Source organism: Ruditapes philippinarum, unplaced genomic scaffold, assembly GCF_026571515.1.
Source record: "Ruditapes philippinarum isolate M1 unplaced genomic scaffold, ASM2657151v2 ctg3372_1_1_1_1, whole genome shotgun sequence".
In the NCBI taxonomy this organism is placed as follows: Eukaryota; Metazoa; Mollusca; class Bivalvia; order Venerida; family Veneridae; genus Ruditapes; species Ruditapes philippinarum.
In genome coordinates this window covers 361-27699 of record NW_026866849.1, presented here as the reverse complement: position 1 = coordinate 27699, position 27339 = coordinate 361, and the positions used below count along the sequence as shown (strand labels likewise).

At 33.7% G+C, this 27339-nt stretch overlaps 1 protein-coding gene across 1 annotated transcript; it reads left to right on the top strand.

Annotated features, from left to right (window-relative positions):
- The first annotated feature begins 14 nt into the window (after nucleotides 1-14).
- LOC132734003 (delta-like protein D) lies at nucleotides 15-26902 on the top strand. The gene is made up of 8 exons (XM_060720704.1): nucleotides 15-543; nucleotides 5760-5926; nucleotides 6479-6614; nucleotides 6947-7098; nucleotides 7711-7844; nucleotides 14345-14467; nucleotides 15333-15671; nucleotides 26486-26902. The coding sequence occupies exons 1-8, from the start codon at nucleotides 466-468 to the stop codon at nucleotides 26830-26832; spliced, it is 1476 nt and encodes a 491-aa protein (XP_060576687.1). The 5' UTR covers nucleotides 15-465; the 3' UTR covers nucleotides 26833-26902.
- Nucleotides 26903-27339: the final 437 nt, after the last annotated feature.

The window sequence follows — 27339 nt, the reverse complement described above, 5'->3', positions numbered from 1 at the left end:
ACATTGACATTGTTGTGAAAAATTATGGAAAATATCTATTAACAAATAAATAGGTCAACTTAATTGTTGTTGAAACGGTTCATATAAAAACTAAAACAGAAATAAATATATGAAATCGATGTTAAATATCATTCTGAAAAATAAATTCAGAACACGTGATAATGCATTTTAAGTTTTCAGTTTACCTGATTTTACCCTTTATCAGATTGATGCCAAACAGAACGATTTTAAGTCACTATATATGTACCCATTGCCAACAAAGCAATAGAAGCAAAAGAAAGGTCAGGTAATTTGGCCAGTAAGCGACATTTTGGAAACAATAACAGGACAATTGAAATAAAAATCTTTTAAGAAATAAAAATAAAAGTATTTCTGGGACATGATGAGCCTTTAAGTCCAGGAAAATAAAGAACAGTAATGATATACCTAAGCATTACTAGTATATCTAGTATATACTAGATATGTATGTCACCACTTAAAATGGATCGCTTTTCTATGATGTTATGGACTACTTTGGTCGCCTGTGTTATATTGCACATTCCTGTACGTATATTCTATCATAGATTAACATTACAAATAGGTTAGAATAGTCAGTACTGTATATTAGTATGCATTTATTTTCTTAATTAAATCGATCATCAGTTAAAACAATAATTAAATGAAAACGATTGAAAAATCCTGATTTTGTTTGTTTTTTGTTTCTTGAGAGATTTCTAATAAGACATACCATAAAAAAGATTTTTTTGAATCCATGTATGTTAAATATTTCACATCGAAGCTACATGTACGTTCATGAAAATATTGCAATTTTCAAACTTATAGTGTGATGTATATTCACCCAAAACAAATAGAGCCTATACATCATCTATGTATTTCACCTTTAAATAAAATGCAATTATTTATTATTATTATTATTATTATTATTATTATTAATATTATTATTATTATTATTATTTTTATTATTATTATTATTATTAATGTTATTATTGGATTGTGCAAATCAGCTGTACTGGTCATAAAACTATTTCATTGTAGACGAAATGTTAAGTGTTTTCCTTTAATTTTAAATAATTTTTACAGTTTTATTAATCATGTTGTTTAAGTAGAGCTAACATGTCATTATGTAAAGCAATCTTTTTAACAAATGACCATTTATAGCGATGAGTCATGGCAAATACTCTTTTAAGCGCTCTATAAAATGTAAAATAAATGGCATATTATTCATGATTTGAGAAATGAATCAAAATATTAACAAAGGAGAAAAATCACGTCCCTTTTTTATATGGCAAACAAGTTTATATAGGTCAATATTAGAGTTTGAGTACCAAAAGTTGGTATTTCATTTTATTCTTTAAGAGAACCTTTTATTTAAAATCTAAATTCAGTTTGAGTTACAGAGAAGAACTGAATATAAGGTGAATTTCTATTGGTGACTTTAAATTACAAATTGAAATCTAGGAATCTAATTAAAAATAGAATGTTGAGGATAGTTCTAAAATAAAATGTATAGGAAAGTTCTTGCCATTCTCGTATAAAGGATAGTTCTAAAATAAAATGTACAGGATAGTTCTTTAACTTTCTAGTTAAATGGCTGAGATATAACCATACAGTCAAATGACCCCAGTTGAAAAAGTAGGGAAAAAAATTAGGGCCATTCTGTTTGAAAGAAAGTATAATTTAAGAAGGGGTTTTAAAAGAAAAAAATATGGATAGTAAGGTTTTTCTTATCTTTCTTATCTTTTCAATAGTAAAAATCACCTGTGTTGTTCATTCGTGTAAGATAAGTGATCTGACATCATATATATAGCATATAACAATGTAAATGTGGATTGTATTTCACTTAGAAATCTAACAGTATTTGCTTTTAAGGATTATTTCAAAACAAACATGTGAATTTCCTTCTATGTTCAGATGGGTTAATTAACTTCAAAAGAGTGAGATTTTAGAATTTACAATAGACATTGAAGGAAATTTTGAAATGAAAAATAGGGAGATTTCTTAATTCTGTTAAAATAATCATTATTTTAAGAAAAATGTAAAAAAATGACAGAAGAAAGAGTGAGTCTTCTGCTTAAATTGGAAGAGTTTACATGTATGTTTCAAAAGAATATTCTAAGGGCACATTTCTATTGATCTAAGATATATTTGAAACACCTTTGTAAATATGTACACATTTTAGACCAATCCACTATAATTTTAAATGAGCAATGTGGAGATCAAGACAATATAGAAATAGACTATATACACATGTGCTTGGTGAATTACAAAGATTACAATCTAAACAAATATCACTACAGGTAATAGGTTTAAGAGTCTTACTAACCTCTATTTGCATATATGCATATATATTCAGACTACATAGTTACATGACAAAGTTAATTATTAAAGTTTCGACAGGTTTTCAGCAATCTTCAATGTCATCTCTTTGGACTTTGCAGTTCTCAAAAGCAGATCTAGCTAAGTCTAGGTTCTGTTTTGCAACTTCTTACATACTTGAGCCAGACTGATTTCAGTGAAATTTTTGTCAATTATACCTGTCACCACTCTGGTAGTTGCATCTTTAAGCCTAACTTTTGCATTCAAGAGGTTCTCATCCAGTTCTGTTTCCGTTTATTTAACATCCTTTTCCTTCTCAGCAATTTTTGTCTTTCGCTTCTCATTTTCCTTAACCTTCTCCAGACATTCATCATTCTCTCTTTGCTTTTGACAAACTTTTTTGCTTTAATAGTTCCATTTCACTTTTTTCTTCTTTGAGTCTTTGTTTATATTTTTATTAATGAATTACGTGCAAACTGACGCATATTTCCAATTATTGGGACACTGTTTATATTTCCACCATCGATAGGTACTGCATCTCTTGTAATACAATTGCAATCCAGGGCCTCGAGAGACATAAGAGTCCTCTCTGAGGAGTCAATACCATCTTGTTTACTAAGACACAGCATTCAATACATGAGTTACTATAAAATATACACAGTGCTGATTTCACCACTTTCTTTTAAGTTAGGAATTTCCTTGATCCTACTGTTGTCTTCCTAGCTTAAATGTCATTCCAGTACTGACTAACCCTCTCCAAACTTTCATCATCATTGTAAATTACTGATTTTTCAACATCCTCTTCACTGTATACATGTACTTTCCAATCATCAGAAACTCTTGTCAAGTCATCAGTCGTGATATTGGTTTAGGCCATTGTCAATCTTGATATCAATTTTTGGGCAGGTTTTGCATTCTTTACAACATTATCCTCCCGAGGAAGCTTTTTTATGAGACAGCTGCTCACATCCTGGTAAAATTTCTGCATGTATATTCTGTCTACAACTTTCCATTTCTGATAATGTTTGGGTAGCTTGAGCCCCAAAGTCCATATTATTTAAAGGAACAGTATCTTCCTGCTTTTTCAAATTAGTGTCCAAATTTACACTACACTACAACAAACTTCACGAATTTCAACAGGGTAATGTTCAACAAGGCCAGTGATTCAGTGTAAAGGTTGTGAATGAGAAGTTTTGTGTCTGAAAGTGTTTTAATAATTCCTCAAAAATTGGTGACAGGGTTTACAGAAAATCTGTGCAAGCGTCTCCTTTAATTTCAGCTCCTCACAAATTATCTTGTATCTCTGATTCATGTTTAAGTGTTTGTGTGATCCATCTTTCTGACTTGGAGACCTTTAAGAAAGTATTGATACAAAGCTCCCCAGCTTTCCTTTAATCTCTGCGCATGGTAGTATAGTTAGCCAACGGCTTTGCACATGTCGTATGAACACATTAAGATTAAATGTCAAATTTTTCAAGAGTGGAGGCAAAGTCTTCTTTCCGGCATGGATGTGACATAAACCATTGAAATACATCAATACTCAGCTCTTTTGCCTCTTCACCATAAGTAATTAGACGTTTTCTAAATGCATTGTGAACAATGTGAACGGGACAGGCCATGAAGCTAACAATCCCCATAAAGCCTAACTCTTAGACATGTTCATTAATAAGTAAAAAATGTCTCATGCACATTGAGTCCATCATTGCCAAGAAATAAGTTGTGAATGTGGTATTTCATAATTCCCAGATCATCTGAAAGCATGTAAGATGACTGTTTCCTGCTCATACTGAAGTCTTTACTTACGGCACCAAGAAACATAACCTTAAAACTATAAGATAACCTATAATGATACCTAAATGTGAATCCATCATGGACAACCTGAAACACCCTAAGGATTTCAGGACTTCTTACAAGGTCTGTATGTGACACTGTGTTTATTTCAATGTCCTTTCTACGTCTCCACCACCTTGTGAAGTACTAGGGTTGTTTGTTTCTGAGAAGTGTGAAGTGTTTCTGCAATGTATCTCAGCTTGCCTTTGCTAACTGTGTATGTTTTTCCTCTTCTGCATGGTATGCCATTACTTGAGCATTGTATGGCCTTCCTACACAAGTTCCAGTAGCGTGAATATTCTGATGTTGCGTCCTGTGTTTACACAACATTTCTATGTGTGGCCAATTACATCATTTTGTGTTAGCCAATTCACATTGAATATTTTGTTCGTCCATGAGGCATTTTAGTCAGTATTATTTAACTACAATAGAAACCCGGCTAATATCAAGCATGCCCATCAAGCACAGAACAATGTACTGTGTATATCCCTTTGAAAATATGAATACATTTTTTCCATATGTATCATTTTTGTGTTTAAAAAGTACATTTATCATTTGACATACCCAATACATTGTGTAGAATAAGCTTAGAACAATTAATACAGTTATTTGGTTTGATTGTTCAGCAAAATGTAAAACACTGTTTGGAAAGATAATGATTCTAGCCTAATTCTCTAATATAATATAAATGTAAGGATGATTTAAACTTTTAATTCCTTTAATTATTATCATTATAAATGTCACCATGATATTCACGTTAAATCTGTGCATAATTTATCTAAACTTTTTATATTGAAGATTTTGAAAAGAACACTGCTACACTGTATAAAAATTTATAAGTTGAAGATTTTTATGCAAATTATCAGAGCAATGTTCTGTGTCAGTTACCATGTACATACTATACTGGTCTGATAAGTGTCCCCCTTAGCAATATAAGTATAATTGGGAAACATAGCTATTTGCAATGTACAAGGTCTATTTCATTAAAACAAAAATAAAATTATGAAGACTAAACTTTTTGTTGTCAATTTACATTTTACTGATATGCAATTTTCCAGAAGAATTCAAACAACTTGCTGCATGTCACCACCATGAAACACCCTCTAAGTCTACACTTCCTTATATAACATCAAATATACAGTCTACAACTTAGGAATATTATTAAGATGAAAGTACACAATAATCACAAAGATGAAATAACACAAGATTACTTAAAACAATGAATTATGTTTTCAGAAAAAAGTAGGGAAATTAGGGCTTTTTTCACAAAAGCAGGGAAAAGTAGAAAGGCCAACAAAAGATTAAGGAAACGTAGGAAAAGACGAAAAAGTAGGACCAAGCCTGCATACGTCTTTCCACAAAACATTTTACACTGTGTTAAGGTCTCATTATATTTTCTTGTGGACAGTTTATTTTACATAAGAACTTACTAATTTTATTATATACAATAACTAACTGAGTTAATAATTTCGATCAAAATAACGAGACCACCAATAACGTTCACTATCCTGTAAGTTTACATGAAAACTTAGAAATAACATTTTCAAGTTAACCATTTTGACTCCGGACGAGTACCTTTGTTAAAGTAATTTCTTGTTTCTTTATGCTTGCAGACAATACAATGTGGCGGGGCAGTGGAGGTTTATCTAAACTCGTTTAAAAATGCGGGTGGAAAGGTTGCTGATAATGATGGTTGTTGCGATGCGTTATTTAGTTTAAATTTCTTGTGCGCTGGCGCTTGTGATTATGTATTTATAGTGTGCCTGGATGACCGCAATGGGTATGTAATAGTACTTTATCTCTAGAAGAAATTGAAAATTGAGTATTGGCCCCTGAATATAAAAATACACATTATTATGAATTTCGGGCTCTTATGAAATCCAATTTGAATCATTTTTATTGCTTTTATTTCTTTTAGAATACATTTAAATCTATTAGATCTATTTTTTAAATTTTAGAAAACTATTTATAGTGCTATTCCAGTTTTTGTAATGCTACACGTTTTTTAATCTTTGATATGTCACTCAATAATGCTGTTGCTAATATATTGTTTTTTATTTACCTAAGTAACATTTTACCTCTAAAGTAAGTTTCACTACAATTCATGTATTAAAATTTTTAATTTCCACCATCCTGTTTTTTATGATTATAGTCATCTATGTACAATTCAAAAGTTTGAATCACATATTAACAACTAACTCATACTTGCTACATTTTCCCAGTGAATTGTTTAAAATCTTTCATATGTACATTATTATCACTTTATTTAATAAACTTTTTTCATTCTTTTGCCATTTTATGAAACATAATTACGTCATATTTGACGTAACAGACCATCTAGCACGTCATCATGTGAGTATGGCTCTATTCAGACAGGGGAAATTGCAGATACCAACACGATCAACACGTTCAATAGTAGTATCGGTGGGACTGACAACCCAATGGTATTTTCATTCTCAAAATGGCCGGTAAGATATTTAAAGGTTTAAAAGATACATAAATATATACAGGCTACTGATAGAAAAAAACACACACGAATAAATAAAAACACACCTCAAAATGGTGATAGATCTAATTATTAATTCAGTAATTTGTACTGAATGCAGTTGAAGGAATCGAATCGATGGAGAAAACTCTTATATATAAGCAAATTAGAGAAGTTATAAATAAATTCCAACGTTTTATTTCAAGCAACTAGATCTATATTTACTCTCTTTGAGGGTACAGTACTCTTTGAAAAAAGTTGATATTTAAATTGCATTTTTATAGTTAACGAAGCTACGATTTTTTTATTAACAAGGGATCAATGAAACTGAAGGTTCGGGTAGAAGACTTTGATTTTCTGAAAACAAACGACTTTATAAGTTTCCACCAGACATTCATAGAGCAAACACCGTCAAGGTCTAGATCAACCGCTGGAGAAAAAAATGTTACATTAAATAATCGAACGAGGTAAAATCTTTAATGTTATGACATAACGTGTATGTGGAATAAAGTTCTTAAAATAACATTTCTTTAAAATCATTTATGTGTACATGTGCAAAACAATGATGTAATTGTTAACGCACCTACAACACATTATGACAAATTTAACTATTCATATAACTACAAAAACTTACGCTCGGGTAAAAAGAAAACTAAAAAAGACACGTGGTGTGACAGACTACTTAGACAGACACGTAGGGACATAGAAATGCTAAATAGACATGTCATGGTATGTCATATTATAAAAATAAACGTACATGTCTCTGGGGATAAATACGGAATATAATGTTGTAGTACCTTTCTGATGCTTTGTATTTTGCTAGGAGCAGCGTGCAAACTAGCGAAATATAAATTTTAATTCGATGCAAGTATAATACATGGCCTCAGAACGCTGCTACAACATAATTACCCTTTTATTATATACCTGTACGTATTTAAACAAAAATAATTCGATTAATTATTTCAGATACTGAAATATAGCTGTCAAAATCTAGAATTCATAAATGATGGCTGCATACTTATATATCTATATAATAATATTTATTGATTCATATTTTTTATTAATCTGCATTATTACAGTTTATCTCTGACATTCAAAGTATATTGTGACCTAGCGTATTATGGCGATTGTTCGGTATTCTGTCAACCAAAAGACGATTACAGAGGACACTATACATGTCACAATAAGACCGGAGAGAAATTGTGTACAGCAGGTAAACAATGAAGATTTATTTAACATTTAATATTTCCGTCTTCTGAGTCCTACATCTCTTGCCCATCCTTCATCAGTATACAGTAATAATAATAAAAATATGTATTTATTCTTAGCTCGATTTCGAAACAAGTTCTTGAAACTTACATTCACATGATTAATTCATTTAAAGTCCGCTTCCAGGAATTAACAAGATAACAGGTGTCATATGAGGAAAGATGGTCGTGACAAGAGCAATTGATCTACTTTGTCAATAGATTTATTGTGGTATTGGTTAATCACTTTAAATACAATTCCTCATTTTTTTTTATTATAATAACAATAGTTAGAGTGGAGAAGGAAATAAGTTCAGAGAACAAACTTTCTATATAAGTTATATTCAAGCTAGAGAGACGTCGTAGAAAGGGGAAAATAAGATTTACTTCCTGAAATTAAAAATGGGGATGGGATGGGCTCTTAAGCACAGTATTACTTACAGAAAACAGTGTTAACACCTAACCTTTTACCCCATGAGCATATTGCGAAAAATGGCCGTTTTCATTGAAAAGCCTCCTGTAACAAGTTCAAACTGCTATGAAACTATGAAAAATGCTTCAATATTGATGCAACTTGGCACAAATGTTGACTACACCATATCCTCTGTAACAGCATGCTCAATCGTAAATTTCTTGTTACCATGGCAACGAGGGGACGTCTCAAAATTGCCAAAAATCACTATTTTGCATTGTTATTTTCCCATCAAAACTGATTTCAAAGTGCTGCAACATCTCAATGAATTGAGATAGAGTAAAAGGCTTTTCAGCGTCGGTTACTAGTTACCCTAAGATCGACCTGAGGCCATTTTAGCCTGTCACATGTCCAAAATTTTCTTGGCGATCAGGGGGACTCCGCCCCCTTTCAAACCCCCCAAACATAAGGGGGCACATCCCCCTTCTGGCAACCCCCTGATGTAACATTTGCATGGGGGACGGCGCCGAAAAAGTGGTCACTTTTTTAACAACATTTCTCAAACGAAAACCAGTGTTTGGGGCCTAAATAGGGCATTTTTTCACTGTTTAGGGCCTCAAAAGGGGGGGGGTCAAAAAGCCGTCGAAACACGCTTATATGAGGGAAAAGGTTAAGAGAGGAGACTTCTTCAGTCACTTTATATAGTCATGGAACTGTAATTGAATCTATAAGAACTGGTAATTTATAATATGTTGTGGTTCGGATCGGCATGTCTGTCCTGAGGGTATTCACCCATTTGGCGGTAACACGGCTTCTCGATTTCCGCCCATTGGCGGTAATCCGACTGACGGATATTCCCATATGGACTGTCATATGTGTCAGATTTTTATTTTGCCTATTCTACCCTATTCTATCATATTTTAAATGCTTTAATGCTTCAATTAAACAATTGTTCATGTCAATTAATGTCATCATTTAATCTTCTTACAATTTAGCATATTATGAATAATAATTTCAATCATAACGGCCATATGTAGTCATCCCAGGCACGCAGTTTAATTCTTAAATGTACCGAAATGACGTCATTTTAACGCGGTTTGTTCATAATCATCTTGCACCCAATGCCAGATTAAATTTTTTACATAGGCATTTAAAGAAGTATCAAAATACCGTTATACGTGGAAATTTAACAAATTGTTGATTTTCGTTGGAAAGAAAAAATTTGACTGAATGAACTACAGAATGTATGTCATATTTATATGGCGGCCATTTTAAAAACGGCGGATTTTATCACCATTTGCAATATTTTACCAATTCCCGCCCACTATAACCCTAACATTTAGCATAGTCGTGCAATACTATTTTACGAAGTCGCAAAAGCGGCACGAGTATGTGATATTTCAAACTTTTTAACTTGAATGTATCTTAAATATATTAATGTATCATAATTATGTTAGTCGTTGTATACATTTCAAACGGTAATAATAAGTATCTAAAGACCAAATTAAAGACACCATGCACGTACATGTAACCCATAAACTGTTTGTTACACATATGACCTGCTGTGATGTTCGTACTAACCGTTATTTAAGGGACTTCAATATCAAGTTTAATTTGTGATACATGACAACTGCATGGTGACTGGACAGAGGGATATTAAAGCTTGCCTTACTCGATACATGTTATACAAACATTCTCTTTATGCTGATATTCGTATTTAGTTTAATATGTGTATAGGGGAATAGGAAACATTCAGAAAAAAAGATCCATTAAGATTTAAGGGAAGATGAAGTTTGTCAGATTGACTGAATAATTTCATGTAATTGTAAAGATACCGCCTTTTGTTGCATTTTTCCATTGTGCAAGAATTGATGTGTAAATTGTGAGCCAAAATTCATGTCATTGCTAAGGACTTATTGGAGAGGTCATCAGACCTCTCCACAGTGTTGAGAATGATTGCTGGCGGCATCAATTTTTGTGCATCAAATTGAAGCTAATGCATCGCATTTTAAGCCTTAAATCATTAGAATCAGTCAACAAAAATTGTAATGCGCATGCTCCGCCTCAAAATACGACTTAACTTAAACGAAAAATAAACATCGAAGTGCACAAATCGGTGCAAGAAAAAATGAGAAACATTACTTAACACTACGAGCAATGGTTCATTCCGTTTTTAATCCTTTAAACTGTATAAATCAAGAATTGTTTTCTGAATAGCATTTAACAATTCAATGTTCCAAAAATAGATATAGTGAACATTATAGCAACAATATCACCATGCACTATTATTTGCTGCTCCTTTCACTTTTGAGCTGGTATGACTAAATTACGAAACGGAGATTTTTTGGCGCAAATAGCGAAAATGGTACGACTTTTTCTCAAGTTTGATTTGCTTGCCATAATTGTGGTTGGAGGCATGCAGCAGTATATATTGTTTATTCCAATCAAATGATATAATATTATACATTTTTAATGTAAATCTGGGACTTAAAATTGTTTGATTAACATACTTTATGCCCGTTTTGGAAAATCTCTGGTGCCTTTTATATCTCCAAATATTTTCGAAATAAACAAATCTTCAACAGCTGCAAAAAGACCTCTCGCAAGCTTCTTTTTAAAGAAGCAAACTTGTATAAACCAGTTATGGTTATTGGCGTCCGCGCCGAAGCACGACGCCCCATATGGAATGAGGAAGGGCAATTGCAACTTTTCGGGCTTTTTCGTCGGCCATAATAGCCGAACATTCCGATTGGTATGAGGATGTTTGATTATCAAAAATTAAATGTCGCGATATGTACAATGAACAACGAACTGGATAATTTCGCAATGTAAACATATTCAAATGATATTATCTTATCCGTCAATTAATCGAGCTATTCGGTATTTTTATTAATCATTTTGTAGTACACAGCGGGTTATTATGTGTGTTATTGCTTTACCTATGAATAGAATAAAAATTCCGAAAATCTATTTATAGAAGAAGTCTAAGTTTACCGAAACGGTCATTCGTTTCGCACAATTGTATTAAATCACGAATTGGAGAATTTTGCAGGAAATGTTCAAACAATTAATTGCACTCTTTAAGTAGGTTTTTTTTTCACAAATTGTTATATCATAGGATTATCATTTTTCGTCTGCAATTTTGACATGATTTTTTATGGGTTTATTGATAGGAATGTAAACACACTGATTGGTCAGACGAGGTTTTTGGGGAGGCCATGCCTCCCCAATGTTAATACCATTCGTCAAATCTTACTGCCGCGGTAATCAGGTCAAAAAATAGTACCTTGATCTTTTAAGCTGACTCATCAGTCATCACAGACATTTACAATATGAAAATATTTTCATTCTTTAACTTCATATCTGCAATTTGTAAAGATAATAATTCTCTGAAAAATTATTGATATTTGTTGGTTTATTTTTTTAAAATTACTACTCCGTGACATCATACTGCGGCGGTAATCAGGTTTAGTCATACGTTGGTCATAAATAGTTCTAGTATGAAAACCCTTCTACATAATAACTTTATCAATATTTTTTTTACAAAAAGCATAAATGAAAATTTATAAGTAAGTGCTTTTATTAGGTGGCAAATATTATTTATTATTTTTGATAACATTTTTTAATTACTACGCAGCGACCAACTGTTTATGACGGGTCATTAACTAGAACGTTGCAACACCGTAGTCTCAATATCATGCATGTTCTTTTGTTGTTATAAACCATTAATAGTCCTTAACATTTTTTAAAGACAAATAATGGTAAACTGTCGCTTACATCAGAGACATGGATCATGCTTGCGTGATAACTAAGGAAAACTATTTTATTAGTATACCCTATGAGGCTGTACGCAGATAAACCGCTATATCATATAGCTGTTAGTAAATTAAAAGTATTTGCATACATTTAACTAAAAATTCACTGATGGTGATGAACGTATAGTTTGAAAACATTATATTCTAAAACCATGTATCGACGAAAAAAAACTATTTAACTACAAAACCCGTAAGGATTACATTTTACATTAGCAAAATAAAAAAACAATACATATATTTTCATCTTACATAATTCATTTATCAAACTTTTAACATAAAAGTATCTTTTAAAAATACGTCTGGCAATTGACAGATCCCTATTCTGATCTTTTATTTGTATAGGAATATATTTAAACATGTGCTCTTTTGTTTAGGAATATTTTGTAGTGAAAGTCTTAATATATCCACTAATCTCATAATTAGAATTAGACAGGTCAGGGATTTATACAACCAGTTGTTTAGTTAACTATGCTCATTTTAATCCCAATAGAAACATTCAAATATTTGGGGTAAAAAACATGACCAAAGTACCTAGTAGTCGTTTACCCGGTGGTGATCCCATTAAACTGATTATAGATTCGAATTGATTAGAAAACACAAATAGAAACATGTGTTTCCGTACAACAAAAATCGGAAGTAAAGTGAACAGTTAAATGACAGAAATATGTGGTCAAATATGTTTTAACAAGGAAATAATTATTTCAGAGAAAGACGCAAAGATTAGTCTTCAATCAAATGAATGACCCCGAATTGTGTAATTAGAAAGTTTATTCAATTCTAGGGCAACGAATCATAATTTGTTCTCATCTAGTTGACAGGGAAAACCCTACGTAATAACCGCACACCCTGTTAACAACAGATTTTCCGCAGTATATATTTCAAGCTAGTGAGGTTTAAAAATACATGTAGAATCTATCGATTAACTACCATAAGTTGGTTGAGTGTTGGCGGTAAAAAAAGAAGATATAACTTCCTGATCAATTTTCACTTAGGTTGATTGAATTTTGTATAAGCTTTGCAGATATGTATTTTTTCAAGAAATATTTAGCTTTAATATTATCCGAAGCCGTCAAAGTCAGCGGCGAGTAATGAAATGGGAATAATTTTCTGAAACGTGATTTTATTCGAGATTTGCTTCGGGAGAAGACAACTTAATTTCTGTCCGTAGCGCATGAATATTAATACTCATCACAAGACAGTATCTTATTGATCTCAATTATGGTACATGTAAATATGTATAATTTTTATGTTCAATAAAAATGTTGCATAACTTGCAGTTGTTATTATCATTCAATGATATTAAAATGACATAAAGTATTTATGATGAACAGTCCTAGAGTATTTTGATAAGGAACCGTCAGTTGTAAAATGGTATTATGATCTTATAATGAACAGTCGTCATACTTGCTGGTATGTCATTTATAAATGGCAGTTTAGGTTTTTCAAAATTTGCATGATTAACAGGCCGAATGTAGACCTCAATGAAATGTTCTGGAATATTAACAAAATGAATAGTCAACCATATTAACCATATATATGAATGTTTGAACACAACAGTAAGGATAAATGGCGCAATGTGCATATCTTCTTATTTTTGGTAATAATTGAAATAACAGCACATTCTAAGCAAAAAGAAAAGAAACTATAAGTCTGAAATATTCTGTCATAGCCTCCCCTTCAGTACATTCAGTGCTTTGATTGAAGTAATTCATTAAAACAGTAGATTGACCTCCCAAATAAATCAATTAACAGCCTTGTTCATTTCGACTATTATTTTGTATGTTCCAAAGAAAATACCACATGAACTTGAAATTCTATCAAATAACCATTATTAATGATAATATCCAAAAATACCCCCTATATAGTATAAATAAACTTATACCATATAGGGGTATATTTTGGATATTACAGACCTGTATTTTTTGGATATTATCGTTAATATTGATAGAATTAAAGTTCCTGTGGAAAAAAATAATATTCAAATCTCTAGCATGCCTACCAAAGTTCATGATGAACAATGTCTTTCGTTCGCCCATTCGAATTCATAAATGATATACAATACTGGTCAAAACCAATTAACCATTGAAAAGTTTATAAGAATATCTGGCCATCAGATGTCTTCTAGTTCATCTTCACTTGCTGTATCCCTTGCTTGGACGCCCTTTGATGCTTTGCATCAATGCTTTTCTTGTTGTACTTAACATGTTTAACGAAATTACAACTGTACTTTTTTCTGAAGGTTGGACCGGTCAAGATTGTGACAGCAGTGTTGATGACTGTATAGATAACGGATGTCGGAATGGTGGTACTTGTATTGATGGGCACATGTCATACACGTGTAGATGTCCAGAACGATACACAGGTAACTTTCTGGTACCGTAGTGTACAATTTCAATGAGTGGAATTTGATGTAAGATGTTTGATTTTTGATGTCACTTTGCCGTTTACAATTTTGATACAAATATATTTTAAACTGAATTTGATCAAAAAGATTGTATTATATATCTATATTAAAGCGGCCTTTTTGTTAGTAAAGAATTCTATATTGTTTTATGTAATTTTGTCCTGAAAAAGTGAATCATATAATTGTTAGGCCTTTTTAAAAACAGTTTCCCGAGAGCTATTTATTTGGCACCATTAACGTTCCTTTCGGGATATTCTTGTATAACACACAGAATTATCTACTCTGTTCGCGTTGCTAGAAAAACCAGAAAAACTGTTTAACATTCCAATGTAAGACAATTCTTGCTTTAACTGACGTCATTTATGAATGAATTGCGTTGTAAGAATGACGTCATTTTAATGCTACTGTAAGTGAAAAGTGCCAAACGAACATATTAGTTTTGATAATTTCCGAAAGATAATTAAAATGTTATATGCAAGTTAAGAAATACACCGGCTATCGTCACAGAACAAAATATCTAGCTCTCGGGTAACTGGTTCGCGGAAACTCGGCAGAAAATGTGCGAAAATGAAGGTTCGAATTCATTTCACCACTAGGATACTCTTGTTTATGTTCATATTTCTTTAAGTCTTAAATTATATTTGTTTTCCCTACGTTTTGTCCAATAAGAATGCCTGAATTTGAATATATCTGACTTGCTTCAACAGTGTATAGTTAACCATACATTTACATCGCCGCTGTATGTACTTATGAAAAGTAAGACAACGCTTAGTTGGTGAGTTCTATTATCGTGTTTGACTTACATCTTAATTTTTTATTATAGGGTCCCGATGCGGACAAGATTTACAGGCATGTTCAGTTTCCCCCTGCAAAAACAATGGCATATGTACTAATTTCACTAGCAGTATCAGTTGCACGTGCCCAGTGCAATGGACAGGACTACATTGCACTGAAGAAGTTGATTTTTGTGAAAAAAATCTTTGTCAAAATTCAGCATGTGTTGCTCTGGAAACAACTTATTCTTGTTCATGTAACAGTGGTTGGACAGGACAATACTGCGACGTTGATATTGATGAATGTCAGAATAACCCGTGCAACAATAATGCCACGTGTGTTGATAATGCTGGTAGCTTTACTTGCATGTGCATAGAAGGATTCCATGGTTTGTAACGATTATAATTCATCTTCATATAATGTGTTCATGAAAAAAGCCAGCCTTATTTGTAAAATTAAATGTACTCATTTTCATTAAACATTTTAATACATGTATTAGTCATTTTGGTATGAATGGTTTTGACCAAAATGATGATCATATTTAATTTTTGGGTTTAGTATGCCAAACAGACATTTTACTAGTTTTGTCACATGTATCTTAAATATTTGTTATAGGGTCTCGATGTGAACAAGATATAAACGAGTGTTCTGAATCCCCGTGCAAAAACAACGGCACCTGTAATAATTATAACGGCGGTTTCAATTGCACGTGCCCCGTGCAATGGACAGGACTGGATTGCACGGAGGAAGTTGATTTTTGTGAAGATAACCTTTGTCAGAATTCAGCATGTGTTGCTCTGGAAACAACTTATTCTTGTTCATGTCAAAGTGGATGGACGGGACAATACTGCGACGTTGATATTGATGATTGTCAGAATCACACATGCAAGAATAATGCCACGTGTGTTGATAATGTTGGTAGCTTTGCTTGCATTTGCATAGAAGGATTTCATGGTTTGTAACGATTATTATTCATCTTGATATCATGTATTCATGCGAAAAATAAGCCGACCCTACTGAGAAAATTAAAAGTACTCCTATTCTTTTAACATTTTAATACATGTATTATTTTATCTTCTTTTTTTCTAAAACTTTAATTAAATTATAATTCTACGGTCATACAATTTTCTATTTCCGGTCTTCTGTTTGTAACGATATACATATTCTTGTATGCACGACAATCTAATAATATCCAATTAAATAAAATATAATATTAAGAAGGCGTTATAACCCAAAACAAAAGGCGTAATAACCCGAAAAAGGCGTAGTGACGCGAAACAAAGGCGTAGTAACGCAAAAAAGGCGTAGTAACGCGAATGAAAAGCATATTTACGCGAATCAAAAGGCGTGATTATACAAATAAAAGCGTTATAACGAGAATCAAAGGCGTTATAACGCGCATCAAAAGGCGTTATAACGCGAATTCTAACACGACCCGCATTTTTCACTATTGAATATAGAAGAACCGAAAGTGTGTGTTATTATGCAACAGAGTCACAGTTGACGTTCTATATTTAGATATGTGACGTTATCATTATACATGTGACGTAACCACTAAAAGAATCCGACGCGCTTAAAATAAGTACGGCAGCATTTATTTGTTGATGGTGTGTTAGAATCGAAATAATATATCCAAATCGGTGATTTTATCGCTTGATAACATCACTGTTTGCCGTTCGGATGCGCATCATTATATCATTCGGGCTACGCCCTCGTGATATAATTCCTCGCATCCGAACTCCAAACAGTGATGTTATTGAGCGATAAAATCACTGTTTGAGATATATTTTTTCTTAATCAAAAGGCGGTATAACGCCAAAAAGGTGTTATAACGCGAATTTAATACCATAACTCATCAGTGGCTTAGTCACAGGGGGAAGACGCTGTGATCTGACATTATCCCGGGCCCCCTCCCCCCGAAGGCCCTGCTACAACCCATTAAAAATATCAATTCAAGTTGATTTGCACAATAAAAATTCATAAAAACAATATTCTGACACGTTTCGACGATTTTCATTATACCCCTATACTATAAGTTATAACAAGGGTACCGTCTTCTGTGCGCTTCCAGCGCTTTGATACTGCCCAAGTTCATATCTAGCGTCGAAACTCAGCCAAAACTCAATATAATTTTAAAAACATGGTCTCGATCAACGCAGCATTGATAAATGTATGTAATAACAACAGTCAAACTTACTTTGTAAACATAAACACGTGTCTAAAATATTGGCAGCTCCAGTGTACAAATACAGTGTTATATTAATATGTTTACCAGGAAACTATTGACATTTTGTGATTTCTGTACTATATCGACAGAAAATGTGCGAAAACAGTTCTAGACAAACTTTCGAAATTTGCGCTATATTTACACGTGTTTATGTTTACAAAGTACTGGTACCGAATCGTACGCCGTCGTATAAGCGAGGACGAGAACCATACAGAGTTGCGCATTACCGTTTCCAGATCAAGTTTGTGTAATGGAGGCATGACAAAAGACGGGAATATCGGAATAGACTTTGATCGTTACGCCACGATAGGAAATATATTCGGAGTGTATTTTTGTGGTAATGTTTATTGAATATTTTGTTTTAACAGATGCAATAATATTTTCTACGCATCTTAGCGTTTCTGATGAACATTTCAATGTTTACGTGAATCAGATCTTGTCAGATTTCAAGTCACCGGCAATTTCGGGAGTTGTATCAAAATAAGTTGCCAAAATTTCCAAAATTGACTGTTGTTATTACATACATTTATCAATGCTGCGTTGATCGAGACCATGTTTTTAAAATTATATTGAGTTTTGGCTGAGTTTCGACGTTAGATATGAACTTGGGCAGTATCAAAGCGCTGGAAGCGCACAGAAGACGGTACCCTTGTTATAACTTATAGTATAGGGGTATAATGAAAATCGTCGAAACGTGTCAGAATATTGTTTTTATGAATTTTTATTGTGCAAATCAACTTGAATTGATATTTTTAATGGGTTGTAGCAGGGTCTTCGGGGGGAGGGGGCCCGGGATAATGTCAGATCACAGCGTCTTCCCCCTGTGGGCTTAGTTATGTAAGAAAGGAAGAACAATATTGATCTAATTATTTGCTCAAGTGCATTTAATTTTTTAATTCTCAACGGATATGTCCTAATGCCACAGTCTGATTAATAAATCTCATATTAGGAAATGCTTTCACCCAATTAGAGGCAAACAATCACCCAACTATTAGATACTTCCTAATTTGAACAGTCTTGTTTTACAAAGACAAAGAAGACAATGCCTCCTTATTATGACTTAACTGAAACACTATCACCCTTTTAAGCGTACCTATCAATAATTACGATACACTTAGTTTATTCACAGGAGATTGACATTCTATCAATAATTGAAAAATATAGGCAAATAATTAAAAAATAACGGCAATTACACACCTCCTCTATTGTTTGTGACAGGTCTATATTTTTCAGATAGACCTGTTTAAACAAAAGAAAGTCCGTTATGAGGTTTATCTTTTGCACGTGCACAGGTCTGTTCTAGTCAGACAGACCTGGTCATGAAATACGCGTGGAAAAAAAGACCTGTCAATGCGCAGACAAAGAAAACATGAAATGCAATCAAAAATTAAAAATTGAAATAAAATGTAATGGATTGTCATAATGTTCCTGTCTTACAAAATCAGGATACATTTTTTTAAACAATATAATGTTTATTGAATGCACTTAGCCATAATTATTCCAACATCCGTCTATAAAAATAATGGATAGCATATCAAAGTTAGGACACGTTTAATTATCTGTTTAATCGCGTCATTTTTCAATGTCATAGTAATCTAAGTGGTTCTTCTGTCATTAAGTTCACAATGTAACAAAATGGATGCTTCAAGTTTATATCTATGAAACTATGAAGCAGTAATCACAGCATACTTACGATTTTAAAATGTTAATAAAGTTATTAGTGACTTAGTATAAAAATTTTTATGATGACCGATCATATTTCATTCTAGGACACTTTATAACCTGCTACTGCAGTATATAAAATATAGTTTCGATTCATGTATCTCACACTTGCCATCAATATACATATGTAAGTTTTTTTGTAGTCTCTTGGGTATCAGGACATTACCCTTCGGACAGTTGCCCTCTCGGATGTTTGCTCCCTTTTTGCGATAGCGGTCATTTGCCCCCTCATATCTTTGGAAGGACGGGCATGTGCCCCCTCCTTGTTTTAAGAAATGCTACCCAAATTTATAGCCTATTGCCGAAATTTTATTGTGCTTAAATACACAAAAGATATCGCACAAATTTTTGATAGTCAAAATAGCATCCATAAATAAATGAACTATATGTTTCCATTGGCATACAAAATATCTATACACGAGAGTGACAAGTATCAACAGCAAAAAAAAGAGGGGGGGGGGGGGGCAAACGTCCGAGAAGGCAACTGTCCGAGGGCAAATTTCCTAGAATCTGCATTGTCTGATACGAAATACTACCAACATAATTAATCATTCTGTAACACATCTTCCATTACAGACCTATTCACTTTATTATTGACAAGTTGCGCATTTAGCTTTTTATGCCCCCACCATGTAATGGCCGGGACATAAAGTGTTACCCTGTTCCGTCATTCCGTCAAGTTCCGTCATTCTGTCATTCCGTCATCATCAGTTTCCGTTCATAATTTTAAGAACGGTTGCACACATTCAACTCAAGTTCGAATTTGGTCATGGTTTGATGATTTTTGGCAGAGTTATGCCCCTTTTTTACACTGAAAATAATATGAAATTTTCAGTTTCCGTTCATCATCTCCCCAACGATATAACACATTCAACTCAAACTTGACATATTGATGTATCATGAGAAAGTATAGGTCAAGTTCGAATTTGGTCATGGTTTGATGATTTTTGGCAGAGATATACCCCTTTTCCTTTGAAAACAATATGAAATTTTCAGTTTCCGTTCATTATCTCCCCAACAGTACAACACATTCAACTCAAACTTTACATATGGATACATCAAATGAATGCGCAGGTCAAGTTCTAATTTGGTCATGGTTCAATAATTTTTGGCAGAGTTATGCCCCTTTCACTTTGAAAACAATATGAAAATTTCAGTTTCCGTTCATTATCTCCGCAACGGTACAACACTTTCAACTCAAAATTGACATATGGATATGTTTTTGGAATGCCCAGGCCAAGTTCGAATTTGGTTATGGTTCAATGAATGTTTGGCATAGAATTGCCGCTTTCACTTTGAAAATAATATAAAATTTACAGTTTCTGTTCATTATCTACCCAACATAGCCTGGGATTTAGGCGTTGATACTCGCTATTTCATACTCGATCGTGAAAGATAACGTACAACATCTCTGGTTTTGATAGTATCAATTGTCGATTTGCCGAACAGAATCACATAAAAATCGATAGACTGGAACCCAGGCTATACCCAACAGTGATACATATTCAAACTCAAATTTGACATATGGATATGTCAAAGGAATGGGCAGGTCAAGTTGGAATTTGGTCATGTTTTGATGATTAGTTGGCAGAGTTATGTCCCTTTCACTTTGAAAATAATATAGATACATCTTAGGAATAAGCAGTTTAAGTTTGAATTTGGTCGTGGTTCAATGATTTTGGACAAACTTATCTTTCCTGAATGTTGAAAATTTTGAACTTTCAGTTTCAGCACTCATACTTTTGTGGAAATGTATGTAGCCATTATTTTGGCTACAAATATGCAATATGCTATTTTTAAAAAGTTAAGACTGAATAATTTCAGTGCCTTGAACATTGTATGAAAATGGTTTGTGTTAACATTGAAAAGTTTTAAGGGCTTTAAACTTAAAATGTAAAAAATAATTTGTGCAAACAAATTTGGAACTAAATATTATAACATCTGAAATTTTGGATGCATGCGGGGGCATCCGTGGCATGATGCCACATTTCTAGTTTATTATTATCTTAAAGGGAAAAGCAAAGTTAAATACAAAATATATCTTGTATTTAAGAAGAACGTTGAAAAAAAAACTTACCTGTACGAGGGATGATCAAAAATTAACCGGACTGTGACTGGCAATTGAAGAATTTTCATCCTATCACTTATTGCTATATATCACTCTTAATCGGAAAACAATACCTGTAAACTGATACTATATCTAACCTGATAATGCAAATAGCTTGTCCGTAACAGCGAATAAAGAAACCATAGTAACGCACACCCGGCGCAGTGCGTAAATTCGCCTTGACATCAGGCGCTTTATGCTGCGTGTATTTCACAATATGGCACATTGAGATTTCAAAATACGCCAAAACGTCATGTACCGTATCTTTGACATTGTCAGTAAAAATTACTTCATTTAAACCATATTTATATTTGAAATCACAATTCAAACGTCACATGTTAATGAAATACTCGCATTAAAACTATGTCGTCGGAATGTCACGAAAATCGATCAATAGGAAAAATTTGTCATATGAAAGACGAGAAACTGTTTAAAACGTAGAAAAAGATTATGGCTATCAAGGGAAAAGTTTCAGAAAGCCACAGCATATTTTTTGATTAGCTTAAAGGATTAAGAAAGGATAATAGAGAAATAGAAAACAAGTAAGGGAGAGACAGAAAAAAAAGACATTTTCAAGGACGTTGGTGACGTCAATCGCCAAGACGTTGAAAAATGACTGTCGATTGACTGCGGGCATTGTCAACGATGTTCGACAGTAACTACGGGACGGTGCAGTCAACTCTGAGGATTTTAAAATGACAATAGTTAATGCATTTATTACATGTATTTTATTTTTGGTTTACAATTGTATCAATTATTTTCTTATTTTACGCAGTAGTCTTATGGATAAATTGTGTCAACAATTTAACAGTCACTGTTCAAACTGGCTATGCGTTTTATTTATTTTAAAAAAATGACAATTTTGATCATCTTTGTATTATTCTGTTATTTTTTTGTATGTATGATACATTATAATTCAGCAACATTATTTTACATTATTTGTAATACATAATATAGTTAAATTCATGTGTCATTTTTCAAAGTTACAGAAGTAAAGAACGGAAGTTTGCGTCATTACAGTAGCTCTTTATCTTCATCCATTCTATTACTATACAATATGATACCCACTTGTACAGAAATATATATAAGCAGTGGATCCGCCGCATCAATAACATGACTGTACCACATATTGGCCTACTCCGTGAATGAGTAAAAATCTGCTCCGTTAAGGACAATACGCTTGTGACGTCGTTAACGTCAATTTTAAAGTTATACCGTGCGCCGCATTGCTTTACATGTGCATGCCAATAACAGCATAACTTTTTTCTTTGTTAATATTTCTTGTTGGTATTTTTTGTATCATTTAGGGGATAGATTCCGATTTATTTTCCGTGTATTGTTATGTGAATTCATTTAACAGGTTAAGAATCATTTACAAAGTCCGGTTAATTTTTGATCATCCCTCGTATATGCGTCATGTAAATAATAAAAATATTATTTGTGCATTACATCAAATGCTTCGGATCAGCCATTGCTCAGGTCAATAGTTTGACGGTGTGTAAGTTGGATATCGGCCTCGTACATCGATCTTTCTGTTTAGGAAAGACCTGGTCACGAATTTCATGAAACACCTCGAGCGCGTAGCGAGCGCTACGCGCTCTCGGTGTCACATGAAATTTGTGACCAGGTCTTCCCTAAACAGAAAGACCTCGTCCTATACATATACCTCTCTATACTATAAATAAACACAAGGAATGCAACGCCTATACACATTTTATCTAATTACACACGTGGAAAATCAATGTTAACAAACTAGTTCAGCAATTTCGATACACAATACAAAATTATTCCTTTTACAACCGCTGATATTTTAAATCAAAGCATTGCATAATAATAAATTCGCAATATTTACTCAAATGTCAACAAATAATTTTGTTGCATTCCTTGTGTTTATTTAAAGTATTGAGGGGTATATTTGCCGTTATGTTTTAATTATTTACATATAGAATGTCAATTTCCTGTGGTTTATTACATGTTCACTAAATGATGTGATACATGTGAATTCAGTGTAATTGTATTTCATCCAGCAAAATGGACCTATAATTCACCCAGTCAACTTATATTGACAAATAACAAAAAGTTGTCATTAGTGTTTAACGTTTTAAATTTACGCAACCGTTTTTAGATTAATAATAAATGGAAGAGAAAAAACATCAACAGCAAGTAAAAACTATGTCAAACGAAAAGAAACCGTTAAAAATACGAAATAAAACCATTTATTTATGAAATCCTAACCTCTCTACTTTCACTATCTGTAGTCTGTGTCGCTCGGAAGCTGTCTCATATTTTCGGGGATTTTGATTGGATGGCCTCGTTTCGGTAGTAACGCTGCTGGCGCTCAAATTCTATACTGCACTCAGTTAGTTCGAGACATCAGTTAAAGTTAGTCATAGGACTCAGTGATGAATTCTTAGGCGAAGATACTTTTTGTGTTCTTTATTGTTGCTACATGTAGTTGAAAATACGTTAAAAATGGGAAAAGAAATAATTAAAATAATTTTAATAGCATTAACAAAGAATATGAAAATCTTTTGACATTCAACATATATTTACTTCATTAAAGGATTGCGAAATAAAAAAAATACAATGAACTTTATGAACTGCTAAACATATCTAAACAGCCAAATGAGGACACAGAAAAGTGGAATGGCGTCTGACAACTCTAACTGTAGTGCAGAACGACAGGTGCGTCCAATCACTGAGCCCAATTAACGATCTTTAGCATAGACAAATTGTGCAAAGCATTCGACGGCAACCAGCTTCTTACACATGCCCAGCATACATCAGATTCAGCGACCAAGTCGTCTTCGTCCTCGGAATCCGAGGGAGAAAACTGTAGGTTGGTAAGTTTTCTGGTTGGTTAAGACCACTGGTTTGAAAGCTATTTGACTGTTAGCCCGTGACTTTATTGACTTGGGTTTAGTGGAACTTTTTGGCGAACATGTGTACGTTGAGCTCGTTGCTGTGAATATTGGTCAATTTCCGTGAACATAGTCGGCGTCCAGTAAAATAGCGTTCTACCTCCCCCCAGCATCTGGCCTGGGGGTGTCTTTTTGCGACCTTTATATTTTAGGGCCATGACAAGCGATTGTTGGACATATTTTCTTCCTTCTGAAGGAGGAATGATTCGGCCTCTTTCTTTGCCTTCTTTTAAAGACTTGACTTTCTGCACTGGTTTTTCCTCTCGAAAGCTTTCACAAGGAAATTACTTCTCCAAAGATACGACGGTCGGGTCTATAGGGAATATGCCTGTCTTCCGGAAAGCTGACTGGATGTTCGACGGTGACATAGCTCGGGTGTAAGCTTTACAAGCGATACTGCAAAGCTCATATCTTGTGATAATCTGACCAATATACCTGCTCATGAAACTGGAAACATTCTGAATAATAATTATTCTTGGAGGACCCAAATACGGCACCATCCAGTAGTTGTAGCAGGTGCGAGGAACGAGCTGGCAAGACAAACAGTATCAGTCCTCTTTCCCTAGCCCAATTAATAAGTTTTTGGGATTTATGCGAACTGTGTCCGTCATAGATAAGAATGATTGGCTGTTTGTCTTCTGGGCAGGGTCTGGCATTTGGCAGAAAATGCTCTTCCAAATATTGCTGGAATATAGCAGCATTGGACCAACCAGAGTCTGACATGACCCCCTTAGCGCAAACAGAGCTGCCTTTCATCAGATATGGGTTAAATCGTTTCCCCTTGAAAACAAAGAAAGGAGGTAGCGACTGTTAAAGGGCGTTCACACATCCAATTAGAGTTGTAGTAGAGCTTCTCGGTGAAGTGATGGCCTGACACTTAGAATTTGAATTAGCAACAACATTATATGGACGGTGGTCTGGCTGCAAGCCGGTCTCATCAAGGTTGTAGATGTGTTGTGGTTTTTCCAATAAGTTGTGTTGTTTGAGAACCTCCTAAAGCTTCTTGAAATAACCGGTCACCTTCTCTGGTGTAGAAGACTTTGCTCTCGAGCTTTCTAATTTTCTAGACTTTATGCTCTAGAGCCGTTCAAGAACCCATACGACCAATTGTTGCTCATTGGCTTGATGTGTACTTTGGCTTACATTTCATAAGCCATATCTCCTGCCAGCTGCTTCAACTTGCTGTTGGAATATCGGTATCAAAGTTCTGCCATAGTCTGGACATGATTGACAAGGACCTCTTCCTGATCATAAGAAAGGGAGGTGTTTGGACCAGTCCTACAATTATCGGGATCAACGGCACCAGATATGTTGATCTCGGAGGATTTCCCGGAAGAAAGGGTGTTGAAATATTAGGAAAACACTCGTTTTATCTGGAATATTAATTTGTTTTCTTTTTTTAAAAGTATGGAGGAATAGATTCCAAAGAATTATAAAGTGTAAATAAGCATGGATTTTACTTTAAACTACCCTAGGAATAATAAATAATAAACGACAAAAACGTCTATTTGACGCTCTTTATTGATTTTTAATTGAACATAGGTTAACATGTTGCGACAAACTTATGTTGCGCATTATACAAACTCAAGCGTTCACTCAAGTGGATCTCGCAAGGTAGACAAATATGGCATACTTAGGACGGAAAAATTTCAAACACAAAAAAGTCTGTTATTTATTTTTTTGGGGAAAATATTTGCAAATTTACTATATTTTAAGGGCATTATTATAAATATTTAACTCCATTTTATATAGTTTACTTGTTTAAAACGCATTCTAGCGGTAGTATTTGATAGAAACAAGGGTCGGCAAAAACTTGAGTGCTTTTCGGATAGTAAAATCAATTGCGCGAGCTGTCATTCGCGACCGGAAAGGACGCCACGAAAATATGAGAACCACCGAAAATATAAGAACAAGGCATATTTACCAGTATATATCTTCAGCAATAAATTCAGGTTAATATTGTTCTTCCTTTCTTACGTTACTTTGCCATTTTAATAGTACTTATATGGTAATTAAATTGACGATATATAACGACTTCTGATTTGCATTATTACGACTTTTGATTCGACTTACTATGCCTTTTTATATTTTATTTGATACTATTAGGCTTTCATATGCATGTATTTTAAGATGGTCCAATACTTAAGTATCAATCATACAACACACAGCCAATAACACTACGGTACTTGACTTTGACGCAGATTTATGAATTGTTTATTATTTAGGACGTTTTTGCGAGACAAACAAGGATGAGTGCTCCAGTCTTCCTTGTATGAACAATGGAACATGCACTGACCTAATTAATGACTTTCAATGCCAATGTTCATGTGGGTTTACTGGTACTTTGTGCGAAAATGACGTCGACGAGTGCACGAGTTCTCCATGCAAGCACGGGTCAATGTGTGAAAACCACGATGGCGGTTTTAACTGCCGTTGTGTAAATGGAACCGTCGGAGATTTGTGCGAAGAAAATATAAACGAATGTGAAAGTTATGGTTGCCAAAATGGCGGAACATGCATGGATGGTATTGGGATGTTTGAATGCGCATGCGCCGATGAATTTACTGGGTAAATTATGTGAAAAAGCTAATCCGGCAGAGACTCCCTGGTACGCAATTGGGATAGCAGCTGTAGTTGTTTTTGTAGCTGTTCTTGTAATCTTACGAACTGTACAACATAACAGGAAATCCAGGTATAAAGTTAATGCAATCAAAGGATTTAGTTTGTTGATTTTTTTAAGTCACGCCGACAATTTAAATGTCATATGGTGACTTTCGAGCTTTACAATTTGAAAAAGACCTCAGGTGCACATTTGTACATCATTTCAGCACAGCGGGCACCTCGGTGGGTCCAACGACCTACCGGAAAGGTACCTAATCGTTGGTAAACTGTTGATTTAAAGAAAATGCAGATTTTTGTACGGACAACCTTTCATCATGATATGCTATCTGACACTGGCCAAGTCACTGTCCATTATGAATAATTGCAGTGACTGACCCAGAACTAAATTTTTATGTAAAATCACGAGATAAATTTAAAATAAAATGAGAAAATAAGGCATAAAAAGGCAACCAATAAG